The sequence below is a fragment of the Platalea leucorodia genome, assembly GCF_965183815.1.
Source record: "Platalea leucorodia genome assembly, chromosome: 5".
In the NCBI taxonomy this organism is placed as follows: Eukaryota; Metazoa; Chordata; class Aves; order Pelecaniformes; family Threskiornithidae; genus Platalea; species Platalea leucorodia.
Window position 1 is genome coordinate 8,557,007 of NC_138827.1, and position 21,194 is coordinate 8,578,200.

At 43.6% G+C, this 21,194-nt stretch overlaps 2 protein-coding genes across 13 annotated transcripts in view; one reads left to right on the forward strand and one right to left on the reverse strand.

Annotated features, from left to right (window-relative positions):
* Window positions 1–1,544: 1,544 nt before the first annotated feature.
* CEP20 (centrosomal protein 20) lies at window positions 1,545–7,453 on the reverse strand. 2 transcript variants are annotated; one of them, XM_082313387.1, is made up of 5 exons: window positions 7,366–7,453; window positions 6,641–6,838; window positions 5,362–5,446; window positions 4,371–4,513; window positions 1,545–2,141 (listed from the first exon to the last, which is right to left on the reverse strand). In XM_082313387.1, the coding sequence occupies exons 1-5, from the start codon at window positions 7,391–7,393 to the stop codon at window positions 2,065–2,067; spliced, it is 531 nt and encodes a 176-aa protein (XP_082169513.1). In that variant the 5' UTR covers window positions 7,394–7,453; the 3' UTR covers window positions 1,545–2,064. The 2 variants fall into 2 exon arrangements, with proteins under 2 accessions (XP_082169513.1, XP_082169514.1); XM_082313388.1 differs by having other exon boundaries at window positions 1,548–2,141; window positions 4,371–4,510.
* A 3,954-nt stretch (window positions 7,454–11,407) lies between these two features.
* Window positions 11,408–21,194, forward strand: part of ABCC1 (ATP binding cassette subfamily C member 1 (ABCC1 blood group)) — a 62,411-nt gene continuing 52,624 nt past the window's right edge. For all 11 annotated transcript variants that reach the window (XR_014228291.1, XR_014228292.1, XR_014228293.1 and 8 more), the window contains exon 1: window positions 11,408–11,558. Coding sequence is in view for 3 of the 11 variants with exons in the window: in XM_082313277.1 (XP_082169403.1) it covers window positions 11,511–11,558 (48 nt within the window). In the remaining 8 variants the exon portion in view is untranslated. The remainder of the gene's footprint in view (window positions 11,559–21,194) is intronic.

The following is a 21,194-nucleotide window of genomic DNA, read 5'->3' on the forward strand; positions in this document are numbered from 1 at the left end:
CGCTTCTGCTTTCGTGGCTGTGGAGGCCACGAGCACGCCGAGCTGTGTGCTTGGGAAAGGGCAAGTACCACGCATCCCTTTGCCTTCTTCAACCAGAACAAAAATGGTATTTAACTTCTACCACTAAAAACCCATTTCCTGGGGAGCGCGGTGGCACCTGGGCAGCTTCTGTATGATCTATGGTGGGAAGACAGAAAGCGGATGCGATGGCTTTGGTTACACTGGAAGATGTGCATAGCGTGGAAGGTTACCGCTCCTCTGTTTCCCAGAGCCTTTTTGCTTGCCCTTGAAAAGACCATTCGGATTCCAAATATACATAACCATTTGACCCACTGGTTCATGGAGAAACAGGGGTCTAGCATTTAACCTCTGGAAAACCCAAATTAAAAATTCAGGGATTTCTGTGGCCAGAGCAATCACATCTGCATTCTTCAAAAGTTCATTTTTGCAACCTTCCATAGAGCCACTTTCAGCTCATTCCAAAATGAAGGCAATTCGCAAATAACAGCTTAGAAGACCATTTTTCTACTATATTTTTAGGCAGAGAAATTGAGAAAGATCAGCGATTGTGAATATCTGCATTAATGTGGCAGGAAAGACCCCAGTAAGGAGGCAGAGTCCTGTGGTGGTTTTTACGCGGGTGGCTCTTCAGCCAAGCCGTTGAACCCGACGGTGGCGTTAGTGCTGAGCAAACAGTGAGGGTATGCAGAGATAAAGTTGTTTGCTTGACCCAATGGTCAATTTTAATTGGTGCAAAGCTACAAAAGACTTACAGATGGCTTTGATTGAGGTGCATCTGCAGACACGTGTCCTCCCCTCTTGGAACAGTCTGGAGATACTTATAAATCAGTAAATGGGGAGCTGGCAGCATGGCCAGTCACACCAAGGGGATGAACTCATCGCTGAGGCTCCAAATGGGTAACTGCAACTTCTCCTTTCAACCCGTAACTCTGCAATTTCGCGTTCGAGTAGGAGCTAGGCTGCTTATCAAACTGAAAAAATACCTGTAATGCTAACTAGGTCAAACAAGATAAAGGCAACACTTTGCTGTCCGTACAGCTCAGGGTCCTTTCACTTAAATACACAAGCTGCACGTTCTCTTCCTCTTTTTTTCCCCCACTTACCGTACCATTTATCTAACAATTAAGATTTTTAAGAACGCCACCCTAAAAATTTATTTACACAAAACTCCTCTCGGTACCACTGGGAACACTAACATCTATACATTTTGTTAAAATGAGTAGAGGAAAAATAGCTAACCTGTTATTTTTGATGTACCCCTGTAAGTTTGGCTTTTAAAATAAATAACCATTTCAAAACATGTAAATACCTCAGCTAAAAAAAAGTTCTGGGAATCAGTAATCTACTATCAACTTTATTTTTAGCTTTGCCTGACTTTGAGTTTCATGTTTGGGGAAAAAAACAGACGTTCCTTCTATCCCATCTACTCAGTGTTACACCGCACAATTTATAGCAACTCCAGATGGAAAAGACTTACCATCATTTGTTTGCTGGCATGAAGATAAATATAGTCCTCATTTCCGGAGAATTAAAAACAACTATTCCTCTAAAGCACTTTAATATTCTATGAAAATTTATTTTCCCATACTTATCCGAAAGTAGCAGCTTCTTCTTTTTAAAGAAGAATGATTAAAGGGCTTAGTTTGGACACTTTCAAAATACCACACAGCATAAAACTGAAAAATTTTATTCAGAAACACAGGAAAGACACAAAGACGTAACATAATAAGGAAAGTGCAGAAATGATAAGTTATCTGATCAATTTTTATAAAGTAAACCCAGTATTCTTTGGCCCAATTCTAGACGTAGGCTTCACTCATCTGACTTCACATACAGTTTTCCTTCTATCAGCACTGGAGGAAGAGAGCCTTTGCTAACATTTTTTTTCATTGACAATGAGTGTGACCCTGTCATCCTGTCTCATGGGTAGATCGAACGAGCTGAAATGGTCCCACTGGACATACTGGGGAAATTCAGGCAAAGAAGAATTTCCTAAATTAACTCCTACAGAGCTTTACATGAGAAATCAGCAAATGAAAGATATCATCTGTTTATACTTTGTAAAACAAGGGGCTCTTCAATGCTCACGCCAGCCATCCGTCCTGGTTCTGGAATTCTACCTGAAAATGAAACACAGACATAAATATTCTCACGCATCTGGAGATCCAAAGGTATAAGTGTTATTTTCCACTAGCATCAACTTTGATACAGAATATCATCATAGGAAACTCGGGCAATTTTACAAATGTATTTTTCAATGCAACTGTATGGGATAAAAGCTTTGCAGGACTGAAGATTAGATTTCAGACAACTTCAACTGAGCCATAGCGAATGAACTAACAGCAACACCAGATTCCACGCGTTTTGCCAGGATTCCCCGTCTGTATACTAGTTTATTTGAATATTAATTCAACTAAATAAGCAAGATAATTTCTAATATGAAAGGCAACTTAGATGTTAAAATATGAGACTTAGAGGGTTGAGTTTATGAATGGACTTGATTACCTTAATATGCAGCCTAATCAAAATAGCTAGATAATTAGTATTTTAAACCTACCGCCTTTAGGCCTCCACCGACACATGCCACAAACACATGCAGAAAGTAATTTCAGACTATATTACTGAAAGGTTAAAAGCCTTAAAACTGTTATATTTTTGTTTAGTTCAAAAAGCAATGTGCTGTCATGAGTTATGCTGTCATGCTTAACCCTGAGCTTTGTAACTAACTCTAAACAATTAAATCCCCATGTGAAGTTATATTGGAGTTAACAGGGCAAGCTGACCCTGCACAGAGTCAATTTCAGAACTGAGGTACAAAGTTATACTTCAAAAACAATTCTTCTATACACTGAATTTGTTTTTAAAAATGGAGAAATTTCTGATAGGAATAATATTTTCTACAAGGAGATCATTTATAGCAGTTTTGGTATTGAAATTTTATTTCTTCAGCCCCCTCTTCTGGCAGAAGGGAAACAACATTGTCTCAATGAATTAACTGTTAAGTAGTACTTCTGTCACACTTTTTAGATGTCAGTAATATCTCAGGCCTCATTTTTCAAATTTTTGGATACAAAAGAAATAGTTGATAGTACTAAATTCTCACAGTAGAAACTGAAGTAATATGCCAAGTGGACTCTTTGAAGGAAAAAAACTGGATCAATGATCCCTTTCATTTGGTAGCTAAGGCAGTATAAATTGTGACCAGTCAAAAAGCAGACCAGAACGGGAAAATACGATTTAGCAGTGTGGTACTATAGAGCAATGAACTCGGAGCTTAAGCTTCTGCAGTCAATGGCGTGTGAATTATGTCCTCAGAAAAGGTTTATGCCCATATAAAAACTTGACATCTAAAGAGTTAGGAACTTTCTATAGTAATTAGGTAAGTTAGAACAGATGAGAAACAAAGAGATACACCCACTATTTAACATACTTTACTGAGAATTTAGGTTAAATTCTTTTATTAAATTGCCAATGTAATAAGACTGCCTCTAGCTGACCCCTTCCAGATTTGTAATAGTAAAAGGGAGTACAATTTGGCCAGTTTAACTTAGGAAAATGGTAAAGCAATTTGGTGGATAATCTTTCTGATACTGAGAATTGGGATATTAGTATTTCCTGGTCTTTACCAGTAACTGCAGAGCAGCAGAACTAATTAGAATAGCACAGCTGTCCAATTTAAATGAGTTTTCAGTTTTTAACAGTCCAAAAGCCTTAAGAGAATAAAGCTAAACAATTAGGTTTTTTTCCTTTCCCTCTAGTCACTAACAAGTAGCTACAGCTACCACCAGGTAACGGGAGCTTCACAGTACCTTACATTGTTCAGAAATTATATAAATTTGACTGTCTGCGATTTTTAAAAATGTCTGCTTTATAAATAAAATCCATTCCCATATAAGAGAGAAAGTTCTGCTACTGACACATTTGAAGGCCAGTCAAGCACTTCCGAGGGCACTCGGATTTGTAGGCCGCATACGCTGTCCCATTAGCACAGCAGCAGAGAGAAGCTGGTGTAAGCTGGTCACTTATTTAAACAAAGGCACATATATGGGTTGTTTTAGAAATCATGGGTGGGCCCTTCCTGAGCTGGATATAGTAGGACCTTTCTTAAATGAATACATGAGCAACAGATATGGTCAGGTCACACAGCTTAATGGTATTTCTGAGGTATAAACACCGTTCTGCGGAAGAATTTTTCTTACAAAAGAGGTGTTGGCTCAAAGCATTCCTTGCACAGAGGAGGAGGTACACTGTGTCCATCTGCATGTTTATGCTGTGAAAGCATATGTATCGTATAGAAAATCTAGTCACAAGTAGAACTTCTGCAAAAATGACCCCATACCCACACCCACCTTTTTGATTTCTTTCACTAGCTGGTTTGCCAAGGTTCTGCTTTGGATAATTCAGCAAAGACACTTTTGGAAGGGTATTCTGGGTACTTTCTTCTTTACCACCATGTAAGAAATGAGAGATAATCCCGTACAAGAGAGGTCTGCTTAAGAAAGAAATGACAAAAGTAATCTACGAAGTCTATGAAATACTGAGCGTTAAAAAACCACCCTTTCCTCAGAACTTCTGAGAGCTTAATGTTTGCTTCTAGAATATTTACGGATGTCTTTAGAATAATTATTTAAAATACATTATGCCAAGGTTCACTACATAAATAAGCACAGACCTAAGCCCACCCTGAACACCAACTACTCTCCTAAAAATCTCGTGCTAAGAGACCCTCTCAGCTAAGCTCCAGATCCCCTGTAGGGGAAGAACCGGAGCATGCTTAGCACAAGAACACAGATGCACATTCTCACTCGTGCAGTACGAAGGGTAAGACTTCGGCGGGCTGCACATCACAAACTTGATTCTTCCTGAGGACATGACAGATTCTGACAGCACAAGCTACAGAGAACACTGGACGTGTTTAAACCTGCTTCAGTACCCTAGCTCGTTAATGCAGTCATATCAGAGCATCGTGAATATGTATCTAATCTCAGAGTACAATAATCTTTTTATTGCTCTACAAAGCAACTCACTGATATGCAAAGAGCTATCTGTTTTCTGCTTCTGACTGTAGGGGAGACTGCACTGGTGGGAGACTTGTGTTCTGGTGTGCAAGTACACTATCTGGAGAATGCTGTAGAGTTGGCAGAATTAAATGTTAGTTTTGAGTATGTTGCATAATGGCCCCATGTTCAACATTGTAAGTTCGAATCCAGCATTGCCAGAGCAGCCCTGCAATCAGGTCACATTTCAATTGGTGAGAACATTTACATGATTTATAATAACACTAAAGAGAAAAATATATGCAGAACAGAATATACTGTGCATTCCAAAATCACTCCTTACACTGATCTTCCATTTGCGTCTTCGACTACGTTCAACTCTTTGGCAAGAAACTGTCTATCCAAGGGCACTTCAGGCTGGCCAGACTCTGGAAAAGAGATTTCCCCAAAATTCTTAAGACTGTTAAAAAACACATCACCAATTAACTTTTGAAGGCTGCTCAGGAGACTTCAAAAGAGAATGGGAGCACACACCTCTCTTTTAGGCTATTAATATCTAACAGCATATTGTAATACCAGGGAACTCACTTAAACATTAGTACTTCATATTCATATAATTTACCATAGCATATTACAATTTTTATCTTCACTCTAAAGGAATCTAAGAAAAATATTAAAGAAGCCTTACAATATAAAGAAAAATTAATCAGGCAAACAACTCTTTCTCTAAAGAAGTTATCAAACAGATTCCATACATTAACTACTATACAGACTGTCTCCACTCCCTCTTCTTGAGATGAACCTTTGTGCTTGTAGTTTTAATAAAGTGAAATACATCAAATGATTAAATAGAAAATGTAATTACTGTATCTAAGCACAACTACAAAACTTCAAATTTCAAATACAAGCTAGCAATAGCTGCAAAAATAAGTAAGTGCTGTACCATATAAATTACGGCTACCATTTAGCTGTTGTAGTCTAAACAGCTCTCAAATATTGGTATTTTAGCACAGCCAGTAACAGTAATACTTAACTGCAGTTGTTAAAAAGTATGGACCTTCTTCGTATTCTTTTTTGTTATTTAAGCTGAGGACATAAAGTTTCTGATGCAGTCTATATGCATGAATTACCAGACCTGCTGTAATTCAGACTATCAACTACTTTATGTAGATATTACTTTAGTTTAAATTATTCCTCAAAGAAATTTTGTTCATTCGTAGGATTTCTATTTTTTTATTTTACCCAAATGCCAATGGGAAAAAAAAGTGATATATGCTTTAAAAATAGTTAGCCATTTTCCAAAACAAAACCAGATATTTCAAGAAAGATACTTTGATTTTGCAGGCTGCTAGCGAGTTTTCTTGCTCTTACATCAACTGCTCTGTCAGAGCATTTACCTCAAGGATAAGGAGCAAAGAGTAAGTTTTCTTTAAAACTTATGGTATGGTTTGGCTTAATGCTGCAAGTAAAGCTGTGGAGAGAGTGTTCATATCTTATTTATTAAGATATGACAAGATTGTGCAGCTTGGTTCCACTTACTAATTTCACATTATCAGCGGAATTACTCAACCAAGTAGTAAATGTCTATTAATACAGTGATAACAAAAATTCAACCCCAATACCTGCAGTTAAAACAGATGCTGCGTATTTATATTTGTTATATTCCAGATATTCACGAATTAGTTCATTGATTAAGAGATTTTCATGAGACAGTGGTGGCCGTGGTTCAGTTTGGTCATCCAGTGCATTAAAAACTTCAGCTCTGATTCTTGCTTTTATTTGTCCAAGAGCACCTCTTTTTTCCAGTGTGTCCCTTAAAACTATTACCACAAAAAGATCTGTTAATATAAAGCCAAACACATTCAAGCAGCATTCATCATCCACAATATAAACATCATTTCGGCATATTCACAGTGAAATAAAGGCAAGATACCCGCACCTGTGCATATGCCAGTAATTACCAACAGCAGGAACGTTACAGATGAAAATTAAGCCTTCAAAGAAGTCACAATTATATTTTTTTTAGTAGTAAACATACGTTCTAGCAATTTCAGAAGTGGGATGTTACCGGACCAAGATGTTTTTAGCGAGTGAAAGTCAGACCGAGACAAATGACAAGGGCAGAGTGCTTGTGTGGGGGCTTAGGGCCGTTTCTCCTGCGGCTCCCCGACGGGCGGTGTGAGGAGCCGGCGGCCCCGTTAGCGCCCGCGACGACTGCGAGACCCAACCGGCCGCCGGCTCTATGAGGAAAGCCCGTCTGCCCGCCCTTTCGGCGGTCCGAGGTGCCGCCTCCTCCGCCGCCCCCCGGGGCTCCCCGCTCCCTCCGGCGCCCCGCCGCCCCCACGACCTGCTTTCAGCTCCGCTACCGTCGCCATCGCCCAACGGCCGCGCCCAGGACCCGGATGAGGCGGCCCGGCGGCGGCCGGCGGCCACCGCGCAGGCGCAGCGCTGGGAGGCGGGAGAGGGCGCGTGCCGGCCCCGCCTCTCGCTCCGCGCCAGCCAATCGGGCCGCGCCGGCGGGCGGGGCGGGCCGTTCCGGCGGGGGTCGGCGCGCTCTCTGAGGCGGGGTCGCGTGCTGCCGGAGGCGGGCTCGGAGCGCCGGGCTGAGGGGGCCGGCGGGCAGCGGGGTCCGCGGGAGGGCGGCCCGCCGGGAGGGCGGGTGGCTGGGGTCCCGGCCCCAGGGTGATCCCCGGTGCTGCCGGGATGTCCGCTGGCAAGGTCAAGCCGGGATAAAATAGTTAGCGATGCCTACGTGGTGTATATGGAATTGCTGCCCGGTATTCTGCTTGTGCCTGCCCGCCGTTCAGCCCTGTCAGCTGCGGCGGGAGGGGACGGACGGCGTTTCAGGGTTGCTGTGCTTTTCCCTCTCTGTAATTTCAGAGGTTGTCAATGTGCTTTGGGGGGGGGGGGGGGCGGGGAGAAAAGAAAAAAATGAAAAAAGGAGACATGGAGAATGAGTGAGAGTTTCTCCCTGATGTGTGGTGGAGGAGTTTTGTACTGAGTCCCTGAAAGATGAGCTTTTAATTAAAAGGACTCGCCAAAGATGAATTTTTAATTAAAAGGATGTGCCAAAATGTAACCGTATACTGGGTGTTCTGCAAGCCTGTGAGGAGGCATGTGTGCGTGCTTCGTGTTGCTGGGATGAGTCGGCAGTGTTTACCTCCTGAATGTGTTACGGATTTCCCAAAGGAAACGCAGCCAGTGTGGATGAGCAAACTGGATTTGTCACGGTGTAGATGGAGGAGCCTGCTTGGGCTTGAAGGAAAATGTGAGTCGTCTTAAGCAGTAAACCGCTTACGGCCTTGGAGTGTGGGGCGGAGGGTTTTCGTTGGGATTTTTTTATGGTTTTTTACATTTCGTCTCAAAGCAAATATTGATATTATGAGCTTCCAAAGAATCTCCTGGCAGGGGGCAACAAATAAAATTCAGGAAAAAAGAAGTTTTTGGAAGTAAACGGTGAAGTTAATCTGTTCCTTTAACATAGCAGTAACTTTCAGTGAGTCAGCAGCAGTAAGTGCCTCTGTCCGCCCCAAGGCTGCTGCCCAGATCCCTACTGCAACTCTGGTGATGGATGATCGCCTACCTTTAACATGCATGGCATTTTCACAGTCAAAACATTTTTCTCTGCATCCTTCCAAATTTCTCCATGCCGTTGTGGGTCACTGTTTTATTACACCTAATTTCCAGTTGATAAGTTGTTGCTGTTTTCCACCCTGTATTTCTTATCCAGCTTTGATTTGTATCCTACAAAGCAAAGTTCAGAGTCCAAAATAGAATTTGTGGTGTTGTTTTTTTTTTTCCTGATTGCAAGGAAATGCCTTTTTAAATAAGACTGTGGTTTCTATTTTATGTATTAATTTGTGTTTTAAAAGATGCTGTTGTGACAATGGTTTGTGAAATCCACATTCAGTGACTTTCTGGTACTCTGAGATCTTGGTTCTGTATCTCTTGGCAGGTTTGGGCTTGTGTCAGTTCTGGTTTTTCTCCTCCACAACAAATATTTTGAGTCTGTTACATTTTGCTTCTGAACTCTTCTGCTTCCCCTCACATTAGTTATTTACTCTGCATTTTGACCACAATTTGGTTTATGTCTTTGTTGTTGTTGCTGTTGCTTAGAGTTTCTAAGGGAAGGAGCTGGAATTAATTGGAAGGGAACTAATTTGAGGCGCAGATCCAAATATCTTTATTTGATGAGAAACATCATTAACCTGGTGCATGACCATTGGTACAGGGGCAGTTTGAGGCTGAAAAAAATTCTTATATTGAAGTAACTGGAAAGCTTGAATCCTGAAAGAGTAACTTAAGTTTTGTTAGTCTTTTACCATATGATAGTATCTGGAGAAAAATGTGTGGGTAAAAAATTATTTTTCTTGAGCCTCTTCAATTCGTGCTTATTTACTGTCTTCCCGTTTGGAACAATCCCTGCATATGATCCCTATATCCTAAATAATTTTCTGCTGTATCATTTCAACTATAGGCTTATATTCTATCATTACACACAGAAGATGTGTAAAAGTGTCAGCTCTTAGAGGTTGTATTACCTATTTAGCGTTTTTTCTGGATTACTCTTTTATTAATAGTGCTATTAAAAAAGAAAAGCTCTTCCAACTTAACTACAGGATAGCTTGTGTTAATTGTCAGAGTTATCATTTATATGTGTTGCAGAGGAGCCAGGAGAAAATAAGTATTCCTTACAGCTGAGGGGCAGTAGGATAACAGACGTCGGAGACTGTGAGGTAACTTTTTCAACAGGAGTCGTAGTGAGCATTGAGACATCAAAAAACAACCCACCAAGGTATTTAATGTGATTTTTAAGATTAATGTAGAGAGTGCACAAAACAGGACAGAAATATTATTAACAAAAATAAGGGGAATCAGACTTCACCATTTAGCTGTTCTCTTGCAATAGTATAAAGACTTTAACATGGTATGACCTAAGGCATGGGTTAAACTGACACAAACTTCTACAGCTTCTGACACCCAATTTGTTTGATTTGATCTTTCTGTGTTGATTCTGTTCAGTTCATCAAGGCATACGTGACCTCGGTGTGGGCTGAACTCTGCAGCTGCTGCTCCTCGACCTGATACCCTGGGAGTGAGAGAGCCGGGGGGACAGACCAGAGATGCCGCAGTCAGATGGGTGCTCTGGCCACAGCCGGCCGCCAGCACAGCTCTGACGCTGCAGTGGAGGTGTGCAGGTGAGTAAAGAAGCAACCTGTGACACGTTTTTTTGTAGGTGATGCTTGCTTTTTAGGTTTTTTTTAGTTTTTTGCATTAGACAAATGAGACCCGTCTCTCTTCTAACAACTTTGTCTGTTACCGTAATTGCTCTGGATGCAAAAGAACATTGTAAATTGAGGTTCTTTATGTAACTTGTGTAATTAAAGCTTTCAGATGTTACTGTAGGGTAGTATGTAACCACCCTGCTCTTCCCTGCAGCGTACGATGCCATTCCTACCTATGCGTCATCCGTACTCCAGCTGGTCTATTCTAGTACGGTAGGTGCTCAGCTGAGCATCGATGCTGTCCATGGGTTTAACGCGTGCATTTTAGTCAGGACGTGAGGGGTGCGCAGTGAGACACGACCCCATGCAGCCACCCGGGCTGCGCAGTGAGACACGACCCCATGCAGCCACCCGGGCTGCGCAGTGAGACACAACCCCATGCAGCCACCCGGGCTGCGCAGTGAGACACAACCCCATGCAGCCACCCGGGCTGCGCAGTGAGACACAACCCCATGCAGCCACCCGGGCCGCGCAGTTATTTCCACTAGTGCGTACTTTGGTGCCAACTTGGTTGTGGATGAAGTTATTTTGGTTCAGTTCATGCGAGTCAGCCTGAACTGGTGCAGGGTTTTGGAACCAGTTTAACTGCTTCACGTTGAAAAGTGAAGTATCTGAAGGCGAGCCCGTGGCCTTCCCCGAGGCGGGGCGCCTTGGCTCCCTCCCGCGGGCCCGGCTGCCGGCGGGGCTGCGTGGGGTGCCCGTGCCCGGGGGCCGGGGCAGTGCCACGGGGAGGGGGACGCCGTGATGGCCGTGGGTGCGGTGGGAGGTGCGGGCCCCGGAGCGCTGCGGGGGCGGCTGACGGGGCAGGGAGGCGAGGCGGGGGCGGCAATGCTTCCGCCGCGGTGGGGCTGAGCGGGGCGCGGGGGATTTCGGCGTTGAACAAAGGCAGGCGGTGGGCTCCGGCCGCGCTCGCAGCCCCCGGGCCCCACCGCCGCCCCGCAGCGGGGCGCGGAGGCGCCGGGCGCCCCCCGGGGCGCCGCCACCGCCGGGGCAGCCCGGGGTGCGCCCCGCCGCGCCGCCTGCCCCCGCCCCCGCCGAGGCGGGGCTGCGCCGCCGGGGCTCGGCACCCCCGTGACCGCGGAGCCAATCGGGGCGCCGTGCAGGCGCTGCCGGCCCTGTCCCCGCCCGCCGCCGCCCGGGCACGGAGAGGTGCGGAGGGGGAAGCCGAGCGCTGCCGCGGGAGCCCGCGGTCGCCTTGCCGCGCCCCATGGGGATCGAGAGCTTCTGCAGCGCGGACGCCTACGAGCCCTTCTGGGTGAGCGGCGGGATGGGGCTCGGCTCGGCGGCGGCTGCCGGTGTCGGCGCTGAGGGATGGCGGGGAGCCGGGGATGGTCGCGGGCGGCCGGCGCCGGGCGGAGCCCGAGGGGGGCCGCGCCCGGCGGCGGGGGAGCGGCAGCCTCCCGTGCCGGCGCTCGCCCTGGGCAGGCGCCGGGGGCTGCGGCGCGCCCCTGCCGTGCGCCGGCCCCGCTGCCCGCGGCGCCGTGCGTGCGTGCGGGAGCAGCGGCGCGAAGCGGCCGCGGGCTGGGTGGAGGGGCAGGGCCGGGCCGCGGCGGGGGCTCGCCGGTCCCCTCCTGGGGGCGATGTCCCCGCGCCCGGGTGGCGGAGCGGGAGCTGGCGTGCCTCGTGTGCGGGGTTTCCGGCAGGGAAGGGCTTGGGGGGGGCAGCCGGTGAGCGAGTGCCTGCCTGGGAACGAGCTCCCGAGTGACCGGAGCAGTCTGTGCCTGCCGCCCTTGGCGGCCCGGCTGCGTTGGTCAGGGCTGTGCGGGTAATAACAATAATGGTGACTGCCGTCTTACTGAAGAGTAGCGTGCTGTCCTCAGAAGGAGGCCAAAGATGCGCTTTCTGCAGGCTAGCAGCTGTATCGCATGTTTGCATAGCAATATTTTTGCTCTTCCTTAATGAAGAGCGGTGAGTGCAGCCTGCTGCGGGTGAACTGAAAACCAGCTATGCAAAGGTGAGGGATGTGGAAGCATTGCAGCGTGGGTCTTGCTCAGCTGAGACACGGGGTTCCTCTGCAGAGGCACGCAGGTGTTGGCAGCAGTGAGGCCTCTGGGAGGGCAGGAGGGTAGTGAAAATCCTTCTAAGGAGGAAGCAGGTTGTATGGAGAGGAGGTTGTGTGGAGGAGGGGAGGAGAGAGCTGGAAGTTAAAGAGGAAAAAAAAAAAGTGGGTTGAGAGCTACTGAAGGCAACGTAGGCTAAGAGGAAAACGTGGATTTTCTTAGACTGTTCAAAGAACTTCTCATGTATTCATCGAATATTTACCAAATAGTATTGAGCTAATGAGCTGCCTTACTAGTAAAAAAAAAAAACCCCAAACCAAAATAGGATGTCTCAACAAATGCCATTGTACTATTTGTCTCAAGAACCATTAAGGTATTACTCAGTAGACATTTTCAAAATCATTATGACTTTAAGATACTGAGCTTTTCCAAGCAATCAGAAGTGACTCTCTTAACCTGCTTTTACATTGCTTATGTTCATATCTCTTTTCAGCTAATTTTCAGGTTTCTCAGAACTGGCTAAATTATGAGTTGTCACCAAATGTATTTTTTCCTTCTCCTAGAATGAGACATTTTATTTGAAGAGCTTTAGAGAATACATGTTTCAGAATTCAGTTTATGGAAAAAGTGACTTGAGTGAGTAGTAGTTTTGTGAAAAAGAGCTCCCAGTTCTTTGAACTGTGGAATTGAAACATCAGGTAGAAGCAAGAACTACATTTAGGATGTTGGAAACATCTGGTTTATATAGGATTTCTGATGGTGGATTCTTTTATTATGAAAACACTTACAATTCTTGTATATACTACAGCCATTTCTGGTATTTGTGGTGTGTCATAACTACTCCATACATTTTTTTCACTAGTTGCGTTGGTTCCCAAGCATATAGATGGTTTTGTGATTTGTCATCCTTCTCCAAATCACGTGCAGTCTCCCTTTCATTTCTTCTAATCCTAAAGATCCTATGGGCGTGGTTGTTTGATTTCTGGATTCTTCTAATCCTGCAAAAGAACAATTGTGCATTCCAGTTGGTGTTAAGATGTGTCTGGAAATATCTTCTTCCTTGCTGAACTTGTCCTCATAAACACCACTCTGTATCCACTTTGTTGTTGCATTGTTCCCAGTGGTGGAGCGGGTAGTAATGCTAGTTTTGGTGCTTATGGCTACTCTGGCTGCCTAATTTTCTGGTATTTCCATTGTTGCTACTATTTGAAGCTGAAGTTGTAATGGGTTTTCAGAAAATGCCTACGTATATGCTGTGTTTCCCTGGGCTTCTAGATAGCACCTGCATGTGTGCTGCTGTCCTTCCTGTCTTGTGGGCTGCACTCTCCCGCTTCTCAGGGCTGGGTGATAGCTAGATACCCGGTGGCACGTGTTATTGCGTTCTTGTGGTGAACTGTACGGCCGCATCAGCTGCTTTGGTTGGTGCGGAAGCCTTGCTAGTGGAGCAGCAGGATTTCCTAGCACTGGCAAACTCAGCCTCAAGGAGGAGATGTGTTTTCTGTCAAGGGTGGTGCTGAGTTTGGGGCAACTCAGTTTTAAATTGTGGGGGAGACTTTGCAGGTTGAAAGGACCTAATGGACCCGTGAAGACTGTATGCTAATCTTCTTAAGCTTTGCTGGCCAGGATTTTTCTTGTTTGCACACCCAAAGAATGTTATTGTTGAAAGTTCTTGTCCGAGAATTAAACAAATTGGTTTTATTTAATACTTAGTCTGAAAGGTCAACAGCCCAAGCAAGTTTGCTATCTTCTTCTTCGCCCCCTCCCGCCCCCCCCCCCCCGTTTAACCTATGCTGAGTGGGGGCACAGAGATACTAACTTCACTGCAGTCAGATTTGCTTACAGAACTTAACTGTTTCTTGCTTCCTTTGAACCAGATTCCCTTTTTGGAAGGGTACTGTTTCATCCTTGCTTTCTCTAGCATAACTGAGTATGAGTATCCCATCTATAATATAAAGAAAGATAGAGCTGTATAAGATAAATTTACTATTTACTAATAGCTGTTGATGACAATAAAAGCTTTAAAACCCCCTTGTGTGCTAGGGGTAACATTTTGTACTACTTGCATTTCAGTTCAGTGACTTTAAGGGCCTGTTTAAACTGGAAAACTTTTTTGTGGCCTGACATGCTGAGATAGCTTTGCCTAGAGTATCACTAGTGTCTGAGTGCAGTTTACCTTGCTTCAATACCAGCAGGGTGGGAACTGAAGTGGGGTGAGGAACTCTGTCATTCTAGGTAAGCAGATAAGTGTCAAGGCAGATGTAGAACTTACTGTATGCGTTGGCCTGCTGACCTAGCTGTCTGGATATATGCACACTGGCACAATCGGTGGTCTCAGTGCAGTTACATTTTTGAAATAGTCTGTTTTTCTGTTGTTTTGAATAAAATTTTGGGGTAGTTTCAGTTTTTCAGAGCTTGTAAACTATGCAGTATCACATTTAGAGAAGTCATGTTCACACTCAAAGCGAGTTCACACTAAGCAGTTCCTTACAGTCCTTCCCCAAGTGCTCTGCCAGATTTTATGGGAAGTCTCAATTATTTATTTGTTAGAAAGTGCTTGTAAGTCAAATAGAATCTGAAACTTTTGAGGTTCTTGCATATACTTAAGGGAATGTGAGAGAAATGGCTTATGTTTATATATGCTCCTATCATGTCCTTCACAGGCAAAGAGATTGTGTTTTTTAAAATTAATTTAGATAGAAGTTAACTCCAATTCTTTTTTGTCTCAGTGGAAACTCAGTGGAAATTTTTTTCCACATTTTTCTAGTTGGGCTTTTGGTTGTTGAGGAAGGATTGAAAGCAAGTAATTCCATTCACTTCTAGGAGAAAAGCAAGTTTTCATCTCCTCTATTTTGTTTTGAAAACTAGAGTTCTGTAATGATTCAAGCTGTGTCTGCCTGTGTAAACCGAGGCCTGTTTGTTCCCTGTTGGTACAGAAAGCTTTTGTGGAGCCTCTTCTCTGTCAGTAAAGAAATTGCATCCAAACACTGTTCTAGGTTGAGCACTTCTTCATATGGAACCAAACTATGGGAGATAAACAGAATGGATGAGAAAAGGTGAGGCAGAGCCTCGCACGCAAAATCCAGGGACCAACTTGGTGGGATTGGGCTCTGCTTCCCTTGCTGTTGTGTAGAGTTCTGTCTGAGGCTTTCAGGCATGTTTTGTGTGCCCTAAAAAATGCATTTGCTTGAGTGTTTGTCCAAAGACATTATGTTTTCTATTTGGGTTGACATTGTTGTAGCTAGGGGAGATCCACCAGCCTCTCTCAGCTGTTTGCAGACATGTTAGGATCTTCTAAGACTGCAATGTGGCTTGATAGGATTTTATTAAGAAAAAAAATTTCTTTAATTCATTATAATGATTAGATGACATTTGTGAAGTGATACTGTGTGACGTAAACAGCTGCTATGCTTATTTTGTTTATGAGGACACTGGAACACTGATAGTTTCCCTAAAATAAACTTCTGAAGAAAAAACAGACTTTTTACATAAGGAGTAATTCCATGTTCTGAAGTTCTGTGGCTTATGCTTTCATGCATTAGATTAGCATGTATCTTGGAACCCTGCAGCTTTTTGCACTGTAAAACGTGTCTTTACTGCTTTTTCAGTGTGTTTGTGGCAGAGCTAGGGAGGGAGTTTGAGGTGCTGTGAGAGTGGTGCTGCGTGAGCTTGATAAAAGTTATGAGGTTAGACTCTTCCTTTAGTTGTAAAGTTACCAAGCTGATGAGTGCATTTGTGACCGGAGTTTAAAAGAGAAAGCAGAACAGAAAACTACGTATATTTGCTGGCACAGGAAGGTCATATGTGGATAGCATTTGGAGCAGAGGAGGAGCAGCAGCAGCAGAGTGTTAAACAGAAAAACCTTTACACAAGATGGTTCCTTTATTATAATTAACAGCTGATTGCCTGATTCTCAGGGCTTGGTTGTTATTGGGCTTTTTAGCGATGAAAGCCAGAGGCTTATTTGTCAGCTTTCTCTCGTTTAAACCTGTAAAACATTTTTGTTGCTCGTGTGAACAAGGGTCTAAATTTGCATAGAAATTAAACTTATATTAGAAATAAAACTTATCTCTCTTGACCCAGAATAGATCAGTTTAGGGGAAATAGAGAAAAATGAAGCCTCATATTCTGTTGTTGATGGGGATTTTCTTAACAGATGGCCTGGCATGCTACAGCTGTCAGTTCAAGGTTGCTCAGAAAAGTTAAATGAGGAAAAAATCCCAGCAAAATGCCTGAATAAGTTGTGCTGTTCCATGCAATTACAATGCAGTTTACATTGAAACACTGTGCTATACTGGGACTAAGTGAAGGTTAACCCGGGTTGCACTGAAGTCATTCTGGGTCACATCTCTAAAAAGCCTACTGCCGGGTACTGACCTTTTGCTTACTTTTAATAGAGTCAGAATTCCGTACATTACTGTTTTCTCACTGTTTGCATCTGTGGTAGCTTTGGATACCATTTATCCCAACCTAAGCTGTTATCTCAGTCCCTTTGTAAGATTATTACCCAGGTGTGTTCAAACTTCTCAAGTGATTTGAACTCGATATACAGGGTGTTGCATTAATAAGCAAAAGTCCTGGTTTTGGTGCAAAAAGGAAGTGAAAGCAGCAATCTTTTTCCTGTATCCTTTTAAGTAACAGTGATTTCAGTGAAAAACTTTACAGAAGGGTAAAAACCATCCTTTTGATTCTGAAACTGAATGGTAAATATTTTGTTGTCGTGTGGCCTAATGTTGTCTCATAGTACTTGCAGACATGGCAGGGTATGGAAATGTTACATCTGTAGAAAGAGGCTAAACATTTTAATTTTACAAGTGCTGATGTGATCTGTCATATGTTTCCCCGACACAAAAAAATAGCCATAGTTCAGTGGCTTTTAACTTCTTGGATTACAAAGATGAGCTCTTGTAAATCCTACAGCTGCAGGTGCTCCTTTCTCTGGCAACTTGTTAGCACCGGCTTCTTTAGGCTAAAGGGAAACATAGGCAAAACGTGCTTTTTTTTTTTTTCTTGTCATTTTACACACAGTTTCAGATGGTGCAGTGCTGTCTACAACAAAGGATTTCAACTCTTTGTAAACATTAGGAAATACCAATGTTTGGGTTTTGGACAAAGAGGTGCAGACACCTGATTTAAGTTCAGGACCAGGTATTGGAAGGTAGAGGCTTTTTCTTGGCTGTGTTAACAAGACAAATCTGCACAATGTAAGTCATTACTGTTGAGAACTTAGTCTTGCTAAAACCATTTCTAATAGGAAACATTATGAGAAATGAAGGGTATTTCCCTGTCACTAGAAACACTGATATTTTGATATCCCCTCCCCCCCCCCCCCCAATCTTCTTTATATGAATGATTTAAAAATTTCAGGACCCTTGTTTATTATGTGATTTTTTTTTTTTTTTTAATGTTCCCCCTCTTGCTCTAACAATCTTGTCTTGTGACAATGTTAAGAGACTATAAGAATAAAGCTTAGATTTCAGAATTACTTTGAAACAAAGGAAGAAGGAGGGGCATGGTCTCTTTTCCCAACCTGAGGTCTCAATCTGAATATGGTATTTTGGGAGGCTGGGCTAGAAGATTTACATGTCAAAATCTTAATTGGAGACCTGTATTTTTTGATCTTTTACTAAACTATTATTTGTTCCTTGCTTCCCTGACTACTACTAGCACTTTAACCAGTGAACTTCAGATTTAATAGCAGTAGTTTTGTTCCATTCATGGTTTTACGAGGAGAAATATTTTGTGTTTTCACTGTTTGGTGAACACCCCCCACCCCACCCCCTGCCCAAGACTAGTATCAAGTAAGAGGAGAAGATCCTCAACTGCACAGTAGGTTTAGTTCTCCCGTAGTAATTAAAAAGCCCCCAAACCCCCCAAACTATGTTTTTTCTGTGGGTGAGTGTGATCTCCACGAGAGCTGGTGATCTGAATCTAATTCTTACATCCCAATGTGGTAACTACCATTAACGTTTCTTATTTCACCTTTGTGGCAGTAGAAGAACAAAAAGGCAGAAACTTATTGATCTAATTGGGCTGTTATTGGCCTGAAGAAATGTCTGAGAACTTTGTGGGGATATGAGCACCTATCCTCAGATGTGACCATGAAGGGAAGTTCTGAAGTCTCTTCCCAAATCAGCAGTCTGGCACACTCTATGTTCATTTGTTCCACTGCTTGTGGTAAGTGGTATAGTTCTGTGCAGGACCATAATTCCATCATTTCTCCTTGCAGAAGCAGTTTTTAGAGTCTGTGGAGGTCTGGGAATGAGATCAAGTATTTGGTTGTGTGGCTTTTACTTTTTAGTAGAATCCTGGTTTTGTGTGTTCTAAAAATAAAAGACCACTCCTGGCTGTCTTTCATTAAGCATAGCTGTTGGAAAGACATTATTGTAAAATCTGTACGAGTATTTTAAATTTTTCTTCTGCTTCCCGTTTGCAGAGTACACCCTTAGATGATACAATAGACCAGTAAACCATTAACTTCATGTAGTTTAGTATAGGTCTTCAAAGGAATTGGCAGTGTTTTGAAAGCTCTATTTAAATGCAGCCTGAGCTCACTTTGCGTGCATCACAGCAGAGGTACCGTTTTACTTGTATGTTCTGCACTAACTTCAGTCGCAAGAAGAACAACTACATTGTGTCGCAGGACAGATCCATGCGTTTTGTGTAACTTCCTGTTGATTAAGAAAAAAAGCTAGAGGAAATAAATGCCAGCTAAGGTGGAAAGGTATGTTTGTCCTTGTGTATTATGCTGCTTCATCTGGAATTTATTCTAGAACCATTGGATCCTTTAATGCAAGTAGTACTTTTCCCAAAATAATTTCAATATAATATGCATAGTATTTTTAAAGGACTTATAAACATGTAAATAGGAAGTTTGTGATGGTTGCTTGTAGTGTCATATGCCTCATTTAGTGCCTTGTTTGCCACTCTTAGGGATGTTGTTATTGTCTGCGGCTTGTTTCTGTGAATATTGCTGAGCAGACAGGAGAGCTGCAGGTGTGGGTGTTTCTGCTGCTTTTTGTGCGAGTTCTGGAGTATTTTTCTGGTACCAATATCTTGCTTGTTTTATCAACCTGTCACCTCTTGTGATTTAGCCTGAACAGTAAGCACAACAGTGCAAAGTTATGCTGGTGAAGGTTGTGTATGATTGTGCTTGTTGTAGGCTCTATTCTAAATACGCTCTTAGAGAAATGGTGAGCTTCAGCACGTGTTTAACTATCTGACTCCACAATGTGAATGGCAGAATAAAGATGCTGTATTTACAGTGTTTTGAGACCATTATTTCAGTCTTTCTCCAAAATCTCTAAAGCTAAACTGAATAAAACTTACTTGGCAAGCTGAATACCTTTGGAGAGCTCTTTTAAGTTCATCACTTGAAAACAGATTTCCTTCTAATGTAATGCAAAATCTGGATCACTTTATTGTTTATTGTTTTCCTTAATTCTTGGTGTGGTCAACAGCGTCACTGTTTTTACTGTTGGTTTTGATGGAGAACGGTGGTATCAGGGACTTCTAAAGCAAGGTCAGAGTTCCTTTAAAGCAGCCTTAAAGGGAGAGGTCCTTTTCTGTACGTCCCACCCCCTGTTGTCCACTGATGCTAGTAGCTCTTCTGAGGCTGTAGGCTCACCTAGATCCGGCAAATCTCCTATCTGGGGAGAGGCAGGCAGGAAATTTGCTGTCCTAGATAGTGTAGGTTTGGTGGGTTGACCCTGGCTGGACACCAGGTGTCCACCAAAGCCGCTCTATCACTCCCCCTCCTAAGGTGGATGGGGGAGAGAAAATATAATAAAAGGCTCAGGGGTCAAGATAAGGACAGGGAGAGATCATTCAGCAGTTACTGTCACAGGCAAAACAGACTCGACTTGGGGAAATTAGCTTAATTTACTACCAATCAAATCAGAGTAGGGTAATGAGAAATAAAACCAAATCTTAAAACACCTTCCCCCCACTCCTGCCTTCTTCCTGGGCTCAACTTTACTGGGTCCGTCTTGGGGCGGGCTGGCCCTGGCTCTGTTGGGCATAGGGGAAGCTTCTAGCAGCTTCTCACAGAAGCCACCCCGGTAGCCCCCCTGCTACCAAAACCTTGCCATGCAAACCCAGTGCAGTAGGCTAAAGGCTAATGGTGTCGTGGCATCTGAGGGAGAATGGTTGAGTCGGCTCATGGGTTCATAGGTGCTACGCTGGGGAATTTTTTAATATGATGTCTAGAGCTGTCAGATTGTGAGACTTCCTATTTCAATGAGAAAGTGATGATACTATTACAATGAAAGTCATCGGCTGCAATTACAGTGTCAGTGCCTCAGAGAGCTAATTACTTGCATTCTACTAAATCTAAGCATTGCATTAAATGAAAAATGTTTTTTACTGTAAGGAAAATAAGATTGAGAAACCATATCTTGGTATTACAAAGAAGGTGGTTCTTCTGTGGGCGATATCAAAGTAGTGGGTACACACCGGTGTCAGCGTCAAACTCCATTTGAAGGAGTAAGCGTTGACTGTGATATTAACATTCCAGTGTGGTTTTGTAATTTAATTTTTTACGTAGGTGTGTGGTAATGTTTAAGTCATTTTTCAGTCACAGCTGGTTCATGCAGGTGGATTTAACATTGTGGTTGGTAGCCTGCATCTGTAGCACACTTGCGCACAGCAGGCACGAAACTGAGCAATTTTGGTCTCTCCATTTCTGCCAGTGAGAGTTTTAAATGGTGCTGTGGGTCAAGTAGGATTGTTGATGTGAGAACAGGCGGCCGCTGGCTGCTCTCTTAACAGCCTTTCCTGGCTGCCAGGAGAGAGGCAGCCAGCCACGAGGTCCCGTCCAGCGTCAAATACTGTTATTCCTCAGATTAGGCACGCTGGAGGCATAGAGCTTCCCTGTAGTCTTCCTTCCCTCAGCA

Coding starts and splice junctions, on each gene's coding strand:
- CEP20 (XM_082313387.1), bottom strand. CDS start 7,393: ATGGCGACGGTAGCGGAGCTGAAAGCAG. Junction 4,514..5,361: donor GACGCAAATGGAAGATCAGT/GTAAGGAGTGAT, acceptor TTCTTTCTTAAG/CAGACCTCTCTTGTACGGGA. Junction 2,142..4,370: donor TAGTGAAAGAAATCAAAAAG/GTGGGTGTGGGT, acceptor TTTCATTTTCAG/GTAGAATTCCAGAACCAGGA.